This window comes from Perca fluviatilis, chromosome 14 (genome assembly GCF_010015445.1).
Source record: "Perca fluviatilis chromosome 14, GENO_Pfluv_1.0, whole genome shotgun sequence".
Taxonomy (NCBI): Eukaryota; Metazoa; Chordata; class Actinopteri; order Perciformes; family Percidae; genus Perca; species Perca fluviatilis.
In genome coordinates this window covers 20,299,100-20,312,293 of record NC_053125.1, presented here as the reverse complement: position 1 = coordinate 20,312,293, position 13,194 = coordinate 20,299,100, and the positions used below count along the sequence as shown (strand labels likewise).

At 41.8% G+C, this 13,194-nt stretch overlaps 1 protein-coding gene across 3 annotated transcripts in view; it reads right to left on the bottom strand.

Moving 5' to 3' along the window:
- The window catches only part of arhgef40 (Rho guanine nucleotide exchange factor (GEF) 40), a 42,574-nt gene that overhangs the window by 2,731 nt on the left and 26,649 nt on the right, over nucleotides 1-13,194 (bottom strand). For all 3 annotated transcript variants that reach the window (XM_039823220.1, XM_039823221.1, XM_039823223.1), the window contains 10 exons: nucleotides 12,602-12,793; nucleotides 11,983-12,498; nucleotides 11,476-11,855; nucleotides 10,795-11,044; nucleotides 10,039-10,128; nucleotides 7,831-8,037; nucleotides 5,809-5,988; nucleotides 5,236-5,416; nucleotides 3,519-3,629; nucleotides 498-607 (listed from right to left, as the gene is read on the bottom strand). In XM_039823220.1, the coding sequence (XP_039679154.1) occupies nucleotides 498-607; nucleotides 3,519-3,629; nucleotides 5,236-5,416; nucleotides 5,809-5,988; nucleotides 7,831-8,037; nucleotides 10,039-10,128; nucleotides 10,795-11,044; nucleotides 11,476-11,855; nucleotides 11,983-12,498; nucleotides 12,602-12,793 (2,217 nt within the window). The remainder of the gene's footprint in view (nucleotides 1-497; nucleotides 608-3,518; nucleotides 3,630-5,235; nucleotides 5,417-5,808; nucleotides 5,989-7,830; nucleotides 8,038-10,038; nucleotides 10,129-10,794; nucleotides 11,045-11,475; nucleotides 11,856-11,982; nucleotides 12,499-12,601; nucleotides 12,794-13,194) is intronic.

The window sequence follows — 13,194 nt, the reverse complement described above, 5'->3', positions numbered from 1 at the left end:
AGTAATATCATCAAAAATCAGAGCATTTATGCAAAATATCAATGCTGTACATATTCTACATTCACATAATAAAATCCACTCTATGTGAGTTGGCTGACTGAACTGATCCCAGTGACAACCAGTGCATGGTTTGAAAGAATGCTGCACTCATTAGCAGTCTCAAGGCTTGTCTTTGACCATGTTCAGTGTTGCAAATTCCGCCACGGGTAGTTCCCGGTCCTTTAGAAAGTCATATCAGGGACTTTTTGGAAAAATGCAGGTTCCTAAAAATAAATAAATAAATAAAAAAAAAGAATTCCTGGAAAACTTTCTGATATTTGGAAAAGAGCCTGTGGTTCCACTTCACATTCCTCACATTTTGAATCTATATGTAACCATGGTGAAGTGTTGAGTCATTACAGCAAATAAAAAATATATAAAAAAAAAAAAAAACGTTTTCATCCACTTTGCAGTCACTAGATTGTGTGTTACTGTATGCGGGTACACTGTGACCCCACCTGGGAGTAACTTGTTGATCCGGAGCTTCTCCTGGGGTCCCTTCCAGACGCCGGGGATCCCCCCTCTTTCTGACTGCCGACAGAGGAGGAGTCTGAGCAGCTACTGTGGACTGAGAGAGGCAGAGAGAGAGAGAGAGAGAGAGAGAGAGAGATGGTTATAGGTTAATAGATAGCACCAAAATACAGTATATCTAGCAGGTGTTAGACACTTAAAATATGTATTTTTCTCTCTTTTTGCTCCAGGTAGTGGATCAAATTTCAAATAATGATATCATCCTGCATTCAGGCTTGATTTGCACGCATGGATTCTTTGCCATTTACATTAGGCATTGTGTGTATATGCACTTTAATAATGCAAACAAATCACCGTGTCTTGAAATGAAACTGGGTTTAGCAGAGACTGGGTGTGGGAGAGACAAAGAGAGAGGAGTCAGGGAGAAAAGGCATTTTTTTTTTTTTTTTCTCATCCTGTTCAATGAATTTCTAACAGCGTTCTGTCCCAGAGGACAATTCATGCATTGAAATCCTGAGCTGCTGCAGTCAATGAGACACCTGGTGAGCAGTACGGGCATTACACCGAGCAATGAATGGGGGAAAAAAATCACTTTGGCTCTCAGGCAACAGTGGCCTTTGGGGGACTGGATGGTGGGTCTGGAATCTGAAGAATTATGTTTCAGTTTGTGCGTTTTCATTTCACTTGTAACACTGTGGTTAGGATCTCGTTTCTTAAAGGGGAACTCCACCCTCTCGTATGTTGGACTGTGAATCCATAGCATCAATATGTGATGCGAGTTCCGGGAGTTGTTTTGTGACAAAGATCATACTTTCCTTCAACCGGCCTCCCTTGGTTCTATCTCCGTTGGTAATTCCCTCGTTTTTCCAGATGGAGTTCTGATTATACTTTGACTATTCAGCAGGGGACTGTTGTGAACCTGTTGCTGATTTTATGTGTAGGTGGAGAGTGTGCTAGGGTTGCTAAGTATTGTAGTAGGAGCAAGATCAGTTTTCACTATTTCATACTCATTTTTCCTGAACTTCTCTTAATTCATATGGCTGCCTGAACATCGCACTCATGTTTAGACTGATGTTTTGACTGATTGCTGAGAGGATTTCTGTAATCAAACTGCATTGCAGCTACTCATTGGATAACTCAGTATTTGGCCAGTTATGTACAGGAATAGGGATGGGCGACATGGTCAAAATCCTTATTACATTACTATTAAAGAAGCACTATTTTTTTTAATGAATTACATGTAAATACTCAAGTACAGTAACAGTCTGGGATACTTGTACTTTACTAAATGTTATGCTACGTTATACTTTTATTTTTGTTACTTTGCTAATATTCTTTTATTTTTTATTCAGGACTTTTACTTTGTAATTCAGTATTTTTCATTTTCGTATTCTTCTACAGTACTAGAGAAAATAAAGGTGCTCCACAAAGTCTTTTAATAAAGTATGGAATCCCTTTCTTAACCATATTAAAGAGAAAATCATATTACTCGCTGTTCCATGAATAGTAAAATGTCAGAATTAGCCATGCTCGCTTAATAGAGCTCTCTCTGCCCTGCAAGTTTATTTTGTTTTCACAATAACATATCAGATAGCTTACTATTTTTTTCTATCTTGTCTTTTTATTTTCTTTTTATTGTATGTTGTCTTATTATAACTATGTTCCGTTGTGTTTTTCTTGTCTGTTTTTTTGTGTACATAATATGTAACTAAATATATCTTACAGTACTACTTGTTAAAAATAACAATAAATAAATAAAATGACATTCACGCTCCCCAGAGGATGAATCCACACACACACACACACACACACACACACACACAGCAACAGTGCACCACTGTCAGAACTAGGGTTTTTTTTTTGGTTATGGATACAGGAAGCACAACAAGGCCACAGTTTAAGGGAGACACAGGACTGAAAGTTGTGATGGGATTTTATCACAGCACAAGTAAAAGGTGCTTTTCAACAGAGCTACATATTCTCTGCAGGCACGTCAGAGCTCTTAAAAATTTCTCAGTGTGAGTCAAATATCAAAAATTCATAGAATAGCCCAAGGGTGCCTGATTGAAAAAAACATGTACCACGTTATTACATTGTCACATGACGAGAAACAACCAGGACCCGTTTAGTTTCCCGTCTGTGATCTCAGGGCCACATCACTCTCAGCTCAGAAAGCAAATTTGAACAATCCAGTAACCCGTTCTGGTCACATAAAACTGACCAACTTCCTGAAGCCACAGTTTGAACTGAAAAATGGTTTAGACTTTCTATATTTGTAAGGTGAGAAGAGAAACTGCAGGGTTTCAAATTAAGACTCCACACTGAACTGCTATGTGATGTGTATTACTCACCTTTTCCCAAATCGTTAGCACATTGTCTGTAATATTAAGTGTTCATTTTTTAGTTATCTACCTATAGATACGAGTTCATTTCAATTCTTTGATGCAAATGCTTTTCTCCCTGTGCAGCTCCCCTAAGAGCACAGTGCTCCTAGTACCTGCAGCATCCCACACGTACAGAACAAGTGTTGCAGATGTATTCCTTTTTCTCGCATTGCCTTCCTCCACAGTGCTGCGAAGGAGGGTCTGGCCAGTCAACACAGCATTCCGGGATGGGAGAAAAACATGCTCTGGTTTATTGGCTTTTCTTTAAACCAATCACAATCGTCTCGGCGGGGCGCTAAGCATCAAGCGGAGCCACTGTGCCGCTGCAAAGTAGCCTCGGGAAGGAACTTGTTTTGGTGGAATGTGTGTACGTTCAAAAGTTGTTTTAGTCGTGCAACAGAAAACTCAGATTGGACAGATAGTCTAGCTAGCTGTCTGGATTTACCCTGCAGAGATCTGAGGAGCAGTCAACCATAGTCCTCATGAATTGACTAGATTTTAAAATTACAACACAAAGAAAGCGCAAGGTAATTGGACATCCGAAAAGAGTGACATGCGGCGGAATTTCCGGCAGAACAAGAGCAATCCCGCAACGTCATGGATATAGACTTCTTTTGAGCCTACCTCTGTCATTGAGACTGTAGATGGAGTCCAGTTCTGAGCCTTGAGTTCCTGTCGCGTCCAGCAGCAGCTTACTGGAAATTCCCATGCAGAGTGACTCCTTCAGACACAACTCTGGAAGATTAAGGAGGAGAAATTGTAAAAAAAAAAAAAAACACATAATGTACTCAACTGCTTTTGCAAGATGTTCTTATTTAAAGCACATTGCAGTAAAACGACTGAATATTTATATTTTTTAAGGGAATACGACTGGTGTAACAGCGTAAGGGAAGAACTCGGTCTATCAGTGAAAACACAGTTTGTTTATGGTTTGGGAACATGGGACCAATGCTGTTTGAACACGGAAGTTAACGGTGCTTAAAATGCGTCAGCCCCTTTTTTTTTGTGCCAGCTGCAAAGCCTTTTATCAAATGTGATACTATGACACGAGGTTTTATGGATACGAGGAGGTGGATATGTGACGTGATAGCCAGCAGTGCTTGGGAAGCTGGGCATAAATAAATAAGCAACAATCAAACAGCAGATTGGACTGGTGCTGGTAGTGTTCTCTACTCATAGGAAAGTAGAGAAGCCAGATAAAGTTACACAGAGAGGAATCAGAATTGTGAGTCCATCTCCAAAAAAACGGAAAGATTCTGGACTAAAATGACCTCCTGCACATGTTTTTGGGCCATCATTTCGGCTGTCCACAATGTTCTGATTCAGGATGAAAAATGGGAAAGTGGCCCACACCCTGACTTTGCAGTGGACTGGCCACTTGTTCAGGATGTTTTCCTGCTGGGATTGTGTGGGATTTAATGAGATACAAGATCAAGGCAATGCTGCTGTATGAGTGACAAAATGATGGACAATTTGAAAACAAAATGTTGCAAAGTCAATTTATTATAACATTTGAGTGGACGACTTACTGTGTTTTTATTACATGCTTTCTTTTTTCTTGTCAAAACCTGGCGCCTGCATTACCCACAATGCAACTCGAACGCTGACAGTTTAGTCGGAGCTTCGAGTGTGTTATGCTAGTAGCGGCTAATGTAACCTTGCGCTTCTAGCCTCAAGTGAAATGAGTTACGTCACTAGAAGCAACTTATCAGGCTTTATGTAACTTTTTTGTTAGTAGTAGTAATGTGCAGTAGTACTCCCCAAGCATTCTTTCTGTTTATAATCTGAACACTTTAGGTTGCTTAAAGGTCCCATATTGTAATAAGTGAGATTTCCGTGTCTTGTTTATTTATAAAGCGGGTCTAGGTGTTATATAAATACTGTGAAATTATCAAAAACGCTGAATCCAGCAAGAAATGCACACAGCCCGTATTCAAAAACTGTGCCTTTAAACGACCCATGAGGACTTCTGTACGGTTGTGATGTCACAACTATACTAGTACTAAGTAGGAAGTGCTGCTACAGTGCCGTTACAGTCATTCCCCGGCTGCAATGACGGGGCAGAGACTCCGAGAGCGCAGATGCTGAAGACCCGTAAACACTGACCAATTCTGATTTTTTAGGAGTGGATCTTAAAGAGACAGGATCTAAAACAGAGCGTTTCAGATACAGTATACAGGTACATTCAGAAAGACAGTATGAGTATAAAATAATGTGTATTTTAAACAACATGTAAACATGTATGAATCTGAAAATGAGCATGATATGGGACCTTTAAGGTCTTCTAAATATGTCTGAGAGGCTAAAGTTGAGACCTCTTTGGTCAAAGGTCAGACTGCACCTGTGTTGTTGATGGCGTGTGTCCACAGCAGATGGGCAATGTCATGAGTCCAGGCTGCCTTGTCTTCCCTGTCCTTGGCTTGCAGCGTGATGCAGTCTCTGGTTCGAGGAGCCTGTCGGACCCAAACTTCGAACTTCACTCCCTCCCCACCCACGCTCTGAGTCAGACCCATCTCACTGGTCTGCAGGGAGAAGAGGATAAACATATAGAGTCAAGAGGACTGAGAAAAAATAGAAGGAAAGAGAGAGGACAAATCTCTCTAAGGACTAAAATAACTGGATTAAAAAAAGTCAAATTTAAAGCTAAATAAAGTGAAATTTTAACTAACTAAACTTCTTAGCTTGCCTTCAATTTAATCAGTACAGAAGGTTTTTCCTCAAAACTCTTCAAACACAGAAGGAAATGATTATGTGTGTGAAATACAGAGAGGGGAAAGAGAAAGTGAGTAAGTGTGTGTGTGTGTGTGTGTGTGTGTGTGTGTGTGTGTGTGTGTGTGTGTGTGTGTGTGTGTGTGTGTGTGTGTGTGTGCACTTGTGCGTGTGCGTGCGTGCGTGCTTGAGTTGTGTACTGTACCTTGATGCTGTGTTTGTAGCTGTAGGTGGTGCGTCCCGGACTGGGGCTCTTCTGTTTGGTGAAGATGACGATGTGCTGGTATAGGAAAACATTTCTCACGCCCGCCCGCTTCCTGCGAGCCCCCCCGCACACCGTCAGCTCGCCCTGCCGTACCAGCTCGCCGCGCTCCGCCACTGGGATCTGAAATCACACATTAAACCCACACACACACGTTAGGATGCACTTATCTTGGCCTGAGGCCCAGGCCCAGGGCTTTAATCTGCAAAAGATACCATCTTAATTTATATCTTGAGAGGCCATTTAGCCTTGACTTGAGTTTGAAATCATGTTTTTTTTTCTTCTTGCCAGTGGGTTGAATTTTTTTTCCGATCCAGTTTCATTTTATTATCTCGAAGCAAGAAACAAAATATAGAAAAAAGGCAGATTCTTAAAACAAACTGCTTTGGAAACAAGTGAATAATCTCAGACTCTTTGGAACATTTTAAAGGGCCAGTGCGCACACATTTTGTTGCTCCGTAGCTCAAAAATCAATAACTGTGTTAAATCTGAAAGTCTTCACAGGGTTATTAACTCATTTTAGGCTTTCAAAAAAGTCACTTTCTTGCCTGTTCTCTTTTTCCGAGCAAATTCTCTCCTTAACCTACTAAAAATTTTGATTTGGAGTTGAGAGACATTTCTGCTACAAAGACTGAAAAGCCTTATTCTTGAGTCAATAAAGAAAAGGACAAAGCAGTATCATAATTACAGTGCCTTGCATGGTGACATACTGAATTCCCTCTTCACAAGGATGCTTCTGTCTCTTGGATCTTTGCTCTAATTTGCCAGCTGACTCACGTCTTTTGTGAAAATGGGACTTTATTGTTCATGTCAATTACCGGGTCAAAGGACTTTGTGATGTTGTTGCAACTCCTAACAGAGGCAGATAAAGGTGGATAAAAGTCAAATCTTACGTAACGCTCCTTAAGGACTCCGTAATAGGCTTGCAAACAGGGCGACATAAAGCAATACATAGGGTGAATATTTTCTCAACCTTAAGTGCTCTGCCAATAAAATTAAAAGGACTAATAATATACCAGCAACCTGTCACGCAGAGCCGTTATTTTTAAACCTCTAGAGATGTGTGTCATGATATAACTGATGCTTCACTCACATTATGAACACCCACATACACACCCACCCATACACACACCTGCACTTATGTTTTTTTTTTTTTCACTTGGAGAGCTTTTGCAGCGTGATTTGAAGTAGCTCAATGGGAGTGTTTGTGCTGCTGTAATCTCCCCTAGCTCGAAAGGGGGAGGAGAGAATAGTTGTGTGTGTGTGTGTGGGGGGGGGGGGGCTCTGAATGATTGTGCTGTGTCAGAAGAGCACAGCATGGGGCAAATGGATGTTGTGTTTTCTAGGGTTAAAAGGTTTTTTTTTTTAGAGGCTAAGTTTTTATTTTTTATCCTGTCCATAATAACTGCAAGAGTTGAAGGGTATTTTTAGTTGTCGATAAAAACTCCCCCTTTTCCCCCCACATTCCTTTCTTTTATTTGCTGCGTTCCTCTATTTGTGTTCTGAGCAGGAGACAATTTCATTATTTTATTTGTTTTAAATTTCCTGGATTTTTACATCCGCACACACTCATGCAAGACCATAGTCATCACTGTGGTTCACAATACAGTAAACCTTGTCTTTTGATGAGCAAACCTACCTAACATCTTCCAGTGGTAGAAAGAAATTTGAGAATATGTAAATGAGCTCCTGGCTTTGCACTTGGAGTCAAGTACATTTTAAACATATATAACCTAAAAAGCATTTGTACTTTTTTTAAATATTCTTATAAATACTAATAAACTCCCTTTTTTAACATACAACAAACAGTATATAATAAACTCAAGCAATAATAAAAGCGTACAAAATTCCATCTCTTCCAACTGCCTGACCTCATCAGGATGAGTTAGTTTCTTTCCCTCTGAGAAAAGAAAGTGGGACTAGATTTACAGTTGCACAGTCATAAACTGGGACAGGCGTTCTCACCGGACATCCGACGATGAGGTCACTGGCCCTGAGGTCCTCGCCATGCTGTTGGGCGTGCCTCAGGATGGAGAGGGCGGAGTCTGAGGCAGGGTTTATCCCTCCCAGCTCCTCTAAGGCCTCGCAGTACTGCTCCAGCCTCTGAGTGGGAGCCTGAAGACAGTGAGGGAAGGACAGGGGGGAGAGGGGGGAGGCCGGGGGGAGTTTGGACTGCAGGACAGGGAAGAGGGAGAAGAGGGGAGTTGTAGGAAAAGGAAAAGTTACACTGAGTTGTCTCTTACAGTGTCTCAACGTCATATTCAGACTATAAGATACCTTATACAGCACAAAACAACTACCCCACAGTGCAACCTAAAAAGTAGTTTACGATATATGCTCACCCCCCCCAAAAAAAAAAAAAAAAAAAAAAAAAAAAAAAAAAGGGGGGGGGGAGGAAATTTTTTTTTTTTTTTCTCCCCCCGCTGCATTTTTTTTGTGGTTTTTTTTTTTTTGGATTTTTTTTTTGTTGGGGAGGGGGGAAAAGGAGGGGGGGGGGGTTGTATTTTTTTTTTTTTTTTTTTCTCAGCCGCAAGGAGGGTCTGGCAAGTCTAACACACTATATATGGCTCTATATATTTTGGAAAAATGTGTAAATGAAGAAAATGTGCATGTGGAAGTAAGTTATCGCATGTGAAACACCTATAACGTGTAATGGCAACGGAAAAGCTGTGAACGTTTTGTTTTGGGCCTTTTTGTCCTTTTTTTCAGTGAGAAATGACACTATTTACATTAGAAGATTTTTATTTCACAACATAAATAATAAAACATTACAAATCACAATGTATAATGTTGTATAAAAATCTAAAGAAAAAATAAAAACCAATGTAAAAAAAACAAAATCAACAAACCAATATCACTCTATTTGTGGTGACAATCTCATTTGGTCTGCTACAATTACCACATGAGACATGTGTAATCAGGATCATTATTGTTTTGGCCAATATATCTTGAAATAACTTGATTTTACACTCATTATTGGTCGAAAAAAGTACAAACCCAGTACAAACATAAAGCCATCTCAATCTGTTTCTTTCCTAGTGAAATCCCATTGTCCTTCTGGGTTTCCGCTGATCCCAGAAACCGCGTGTGCTGTTGACTGTCTTCATCCTCATAACAATCATCATCACTATCCCCAAAACGATCGCCATCATCACGTCCATCATGATAACCGTAAACCCTCATGCAGCCATAATCCACAATGTGTTTTAAAGCTGCAGGGGAATGTGACTTGAACTCCCACCGCCTCCTGCTGGTGGTTTCTTAGAAATGCTCCTTCATGAAACACTCGACAACTTGAATAAGATCTTAAGCACTGTGATCTTTCCTTGTAAAGTCCTCTCAGTAATCTTACGATGCCGTCGATGTATTAGTTTTAGTTAATTGTAGCTTGCAAACTCAAATTACTTTCTCTATAATCCGCCTTTAATTGGCTTTTCTAGTGTACATTAAACATGTAATTAGCTTTACTATATACAGCTCATTTTTAATTGCAGCAACCGTTGAATAAAGCAACTTTAATTGCTTTGTGCTTGTGATGTGAGCAAAAATGACTCATAATGAGGTTCTCACATTGTGGTTTAACAGATTTTCTAAAAAAGAAGATAAACCAAATAAAAATGCTATGACCCTGACACTCTTGTTATGTGTAGATTCACGAAGAAATCGAAAACGGGGCACTTTTTTTAAGGTAAGACACTACAGGCACATTTTACCCTGAAACTTTTCCCAATTGATTACTTACAAATATGCGCATGACGCATTATCTATTTTAAAAGAAAGTGTGCTAATTTGCATAGACTTTCAGAACAGAAATCTAAACATTGGATAAAGCCATGTTCAAAATTCTTGTTTAATTTTTAGGCATAATATGTTCTATAATCCGGCTATGGATGATATATTGAACCAACCCCTCTGTAAAACAACCTTCGGAATATAGATAAGAATACAAATTAGCCCAAAATCTCAAAATTGACACATTAAAAACTGTGTTTTTGCCTGCCGGGTCTGGGCTTAACTGAAAATATGTTTACTGAAATGAGTTGACAGTAGAAAAGCAGGGAGGAAAAGCTTCTTAAACTCAGATTCAAACACTTCTGCTGAAATCTCTGTGTTCACACAATAAGTTGGATGTTTAAGAGATTCAAGGATTTAATTGATGATGATGACTCTTACCTTAAAGAAGTCGGCAGCCTGTGTGACCAGCGGAGAGTCCAGTTCTGGTTTGCTCCTGATGTAGTGGGAGTACTGCAGGAACTGCTCCCGCTGTGTGAGAAAAAGATGTGGACAAAAGAAACATAAAGGAGAGAATGTAGGGCAAGTTTTGTAAATACAAAGTTCTACTTAGTTCTTTTTTTATTGCCTTTAATCTGATCAATCAATTATAACTATACTGCAAATTATAACTATACTGTTTTGAAAAGTGCTCATAATTCAGATTTTATTTGGATAAATTCTGGTAAATGTAAAGTCACAATCACATCCTTTTATAAAAAAAATATCAGATTCTATCACAGATTTATGTACCACAAAAGTGATTTCTCCACAAAATCTCCTGATGCACAAGACGTGATGCATTCAACTGCCATGTTAACATGAATTTTAATGGTAAGGGTATTTCCTGTAAGACTACAAAGCAGTCGTTTACATTTTTTTTTTCATCTTGTACTTTATTAGTTTTGATAATAATTTCTAAATAACCGTACATTAAAAATTAAGAAGGCTCTGTAATGCACAGGTATCCAACCTGGGGATCAGGACCACCCAAGGGGCCCAAGGATAAATCTGAAGGGCCACAAGATTCTTATACAGGGGATCTGTGCAACCTGTGATGAGGGGTTGCAAGTCACAAGTCTGGGTTCCAGTAGCTGATAGTGATGGCTAAAACAACATAAATAAAGCCCAGATTGTTACCTACATTCCTGAACTTACATATTTGCTGAAGCAGTCCTGTTGCAACAAGCTCTGCACAAGAGCGCCCTCCATGGCAGGGAGTAGGTTCTGCGAGTGAAAGGTGCTGAGGCTGGCCCAGTTGGGGAAGAGGGTGTCCGCCTTCCCCCTGATGGAGGCCGGGGTGTCTGAGAGCTCCAGTAAGGGGAGGTAGGTCTCTTCTACCCCCTTCAGGACGGCCACATACTGCCTCTCTGAACTCAGCATCCTACACCAGAGCAGGTACAGCTTACTGCGGGAGAAAGAGAGAAGCGAGGAAATGATTAAAGAGTGCAAGAAAATGTATGAATACGTTTGCAAAAGCGCAAACAACCGTGGGAGAAAGAGGAGAAGCGGAAGGGAAGAGTGAAGATAGCAATAAGCAATGGCCAGGGATCAAACAGTTAGTAATGAACAAATGATCTGAGATTGCATGCTGACTGATAACATCGTTCCAAAACAGACTTCAGCTGGACTTAAATGGTCTCAGCAAGGATGAATCACTTCTCCCTTTTATTAGCCTGGCCTGTTGTTAATGTCATTTATAATGTTGGTCTTGTTTTGGAGCTCTCAGCCAACTTTTCTCATATTCAAGTTCCCTCACAGAAAAATACACACAAGGAGGACATTATATACAAATTAAAAAAAAAAGGGGAAAAGAAGAAAAACATGTCACAAACGCACCTCTGTGCAGTTGATCCAGCCCTATCTGTCCCTGTCTCCCTCTCAGTCCTCCCTAGCAGCACGTGTTGCCGTGGCGACCCCGTGTGGTCCACCACCTCCTTGCTGCTGACCTCCACCCCTCGAATTAACACGCCTCCTCCTCCTCCTCCTCCTCCTCCTCCACCCCATCCAGGGATGGCTGCAGCCATGCTAGTGGCAATCACTGGGTCAGCTGCCGTCCGTCTCCCCAGCCAGGACATGGGGGAGTTGCGGCTCGCCCCACCCGCCGGGGGCTCAGGTTTAGGGGTAGCCGTGCCTCTGCGGGGAGCCAGAAGAGCCTGGAGGTCAAAGCTTGGGTGACGCTTCCTGGGGGGCTTGGGAGGGAGCGGGGCCTCCGTGGGCTGAAAGTTGAGGGACATGGTTGAATTTCTTAAAGGACTACTCATTTCCTGTGAATGTGGCCCTTAACATGACAAGAGGATGAGCAGACACAACAGATAATCAATGCAAAATGAAGCACAAACTCACACTCTTCTTTGCAGGATTCAGAAGGTTCTGCAGGAACTTCCCTCCTCCAGCTCCGCCTACTCCTCCTCCCACTGCTCCCTCTTTCTTATTCCCTTTCTCCTCTCCTATCTTCAGCGTGGAGCAGGTCTGCGGCCTGAACAGCGATGCCAGAGATCCCCAGGACTGCAGCCCCCCCTCGCCTCCTCCAGCTCCCAGTCCCCAGTCGGCCTCTCCCTCAGAACCCATCAGGTCCCACAGGCTGCTGGCAGACGGCGTCTTTGGCCTCCCCTGGCCCTGATTCTGGGCCCTGTCAGGCTGGAGGAAGCGAGGTTTAACCTGCGCTACAGTGCGCTGGTAGCGCTCTACCGTCTGGGTCCAGAGATCCAGGAGCGCCCCGCCGCCCAGCTCTATGGCTAAGGAACGAGCATCCTGGAAACGGGACGGGGGGATCGGGGGGAGAGAGGCGAGAGGGCAGGTGGAAGAAGAGGAAGACGGGGAGGAGGAGGTGGAGGAGACTACCTCACACCACTGGGTGGCCTGCACATGAGACAGGAAAGAAAAGATGACTCTTATTTGCCCTTTAATGTATGATCATAGCTTCCTGTGTGCATATAACGGATGGCTTCCTTTGCTGCGTTACCTCAGTCAGTGTGGACAGCAGCCTCTGTGTGTTATCCAGGGTGGTCCAGCAGTCAGACAGACAGTGGGACATGTCTCTCAGTTTCTCCCTGACCGGAGGAAGTCGGATCTGGACGTCGCTTAGGCCTGCCCAGTCCAACTCACACCAGCCTTCCAAATTGCTGAGCACTGACAGAGTCTCGCTGTACAGCTCCTAAAGGATTCAGGGAGATCCACTGTGAGGTTGTTGCCTGGAAAAACCCTAAAGTATTTACTGTAGAGGCTTGACAAGATACACTTTGGAAATTATGACTGGAATAATAGCTGCTTCAACTGGGAACATGCCCACAAAACTTCTACATTAGTCTGTATCCACAAGAATGACCCAAATATACCACTGAACAGAAAAGGGGGCTCAAAACACATCTGTTTACATTTGACATTTTTAGCTATTAACTCCTCTAAGACATTGGAACAGCTCCATATAGAGAGCTAATTTCTGTTCCAGAAGGGATAAAAACACATACAAAATCACACAGACATCTAACAAACTACAAAAAAAACAATCTAGAACATAACGAACATAACCTTGCTATTTAGTATGTTGTGCAATAC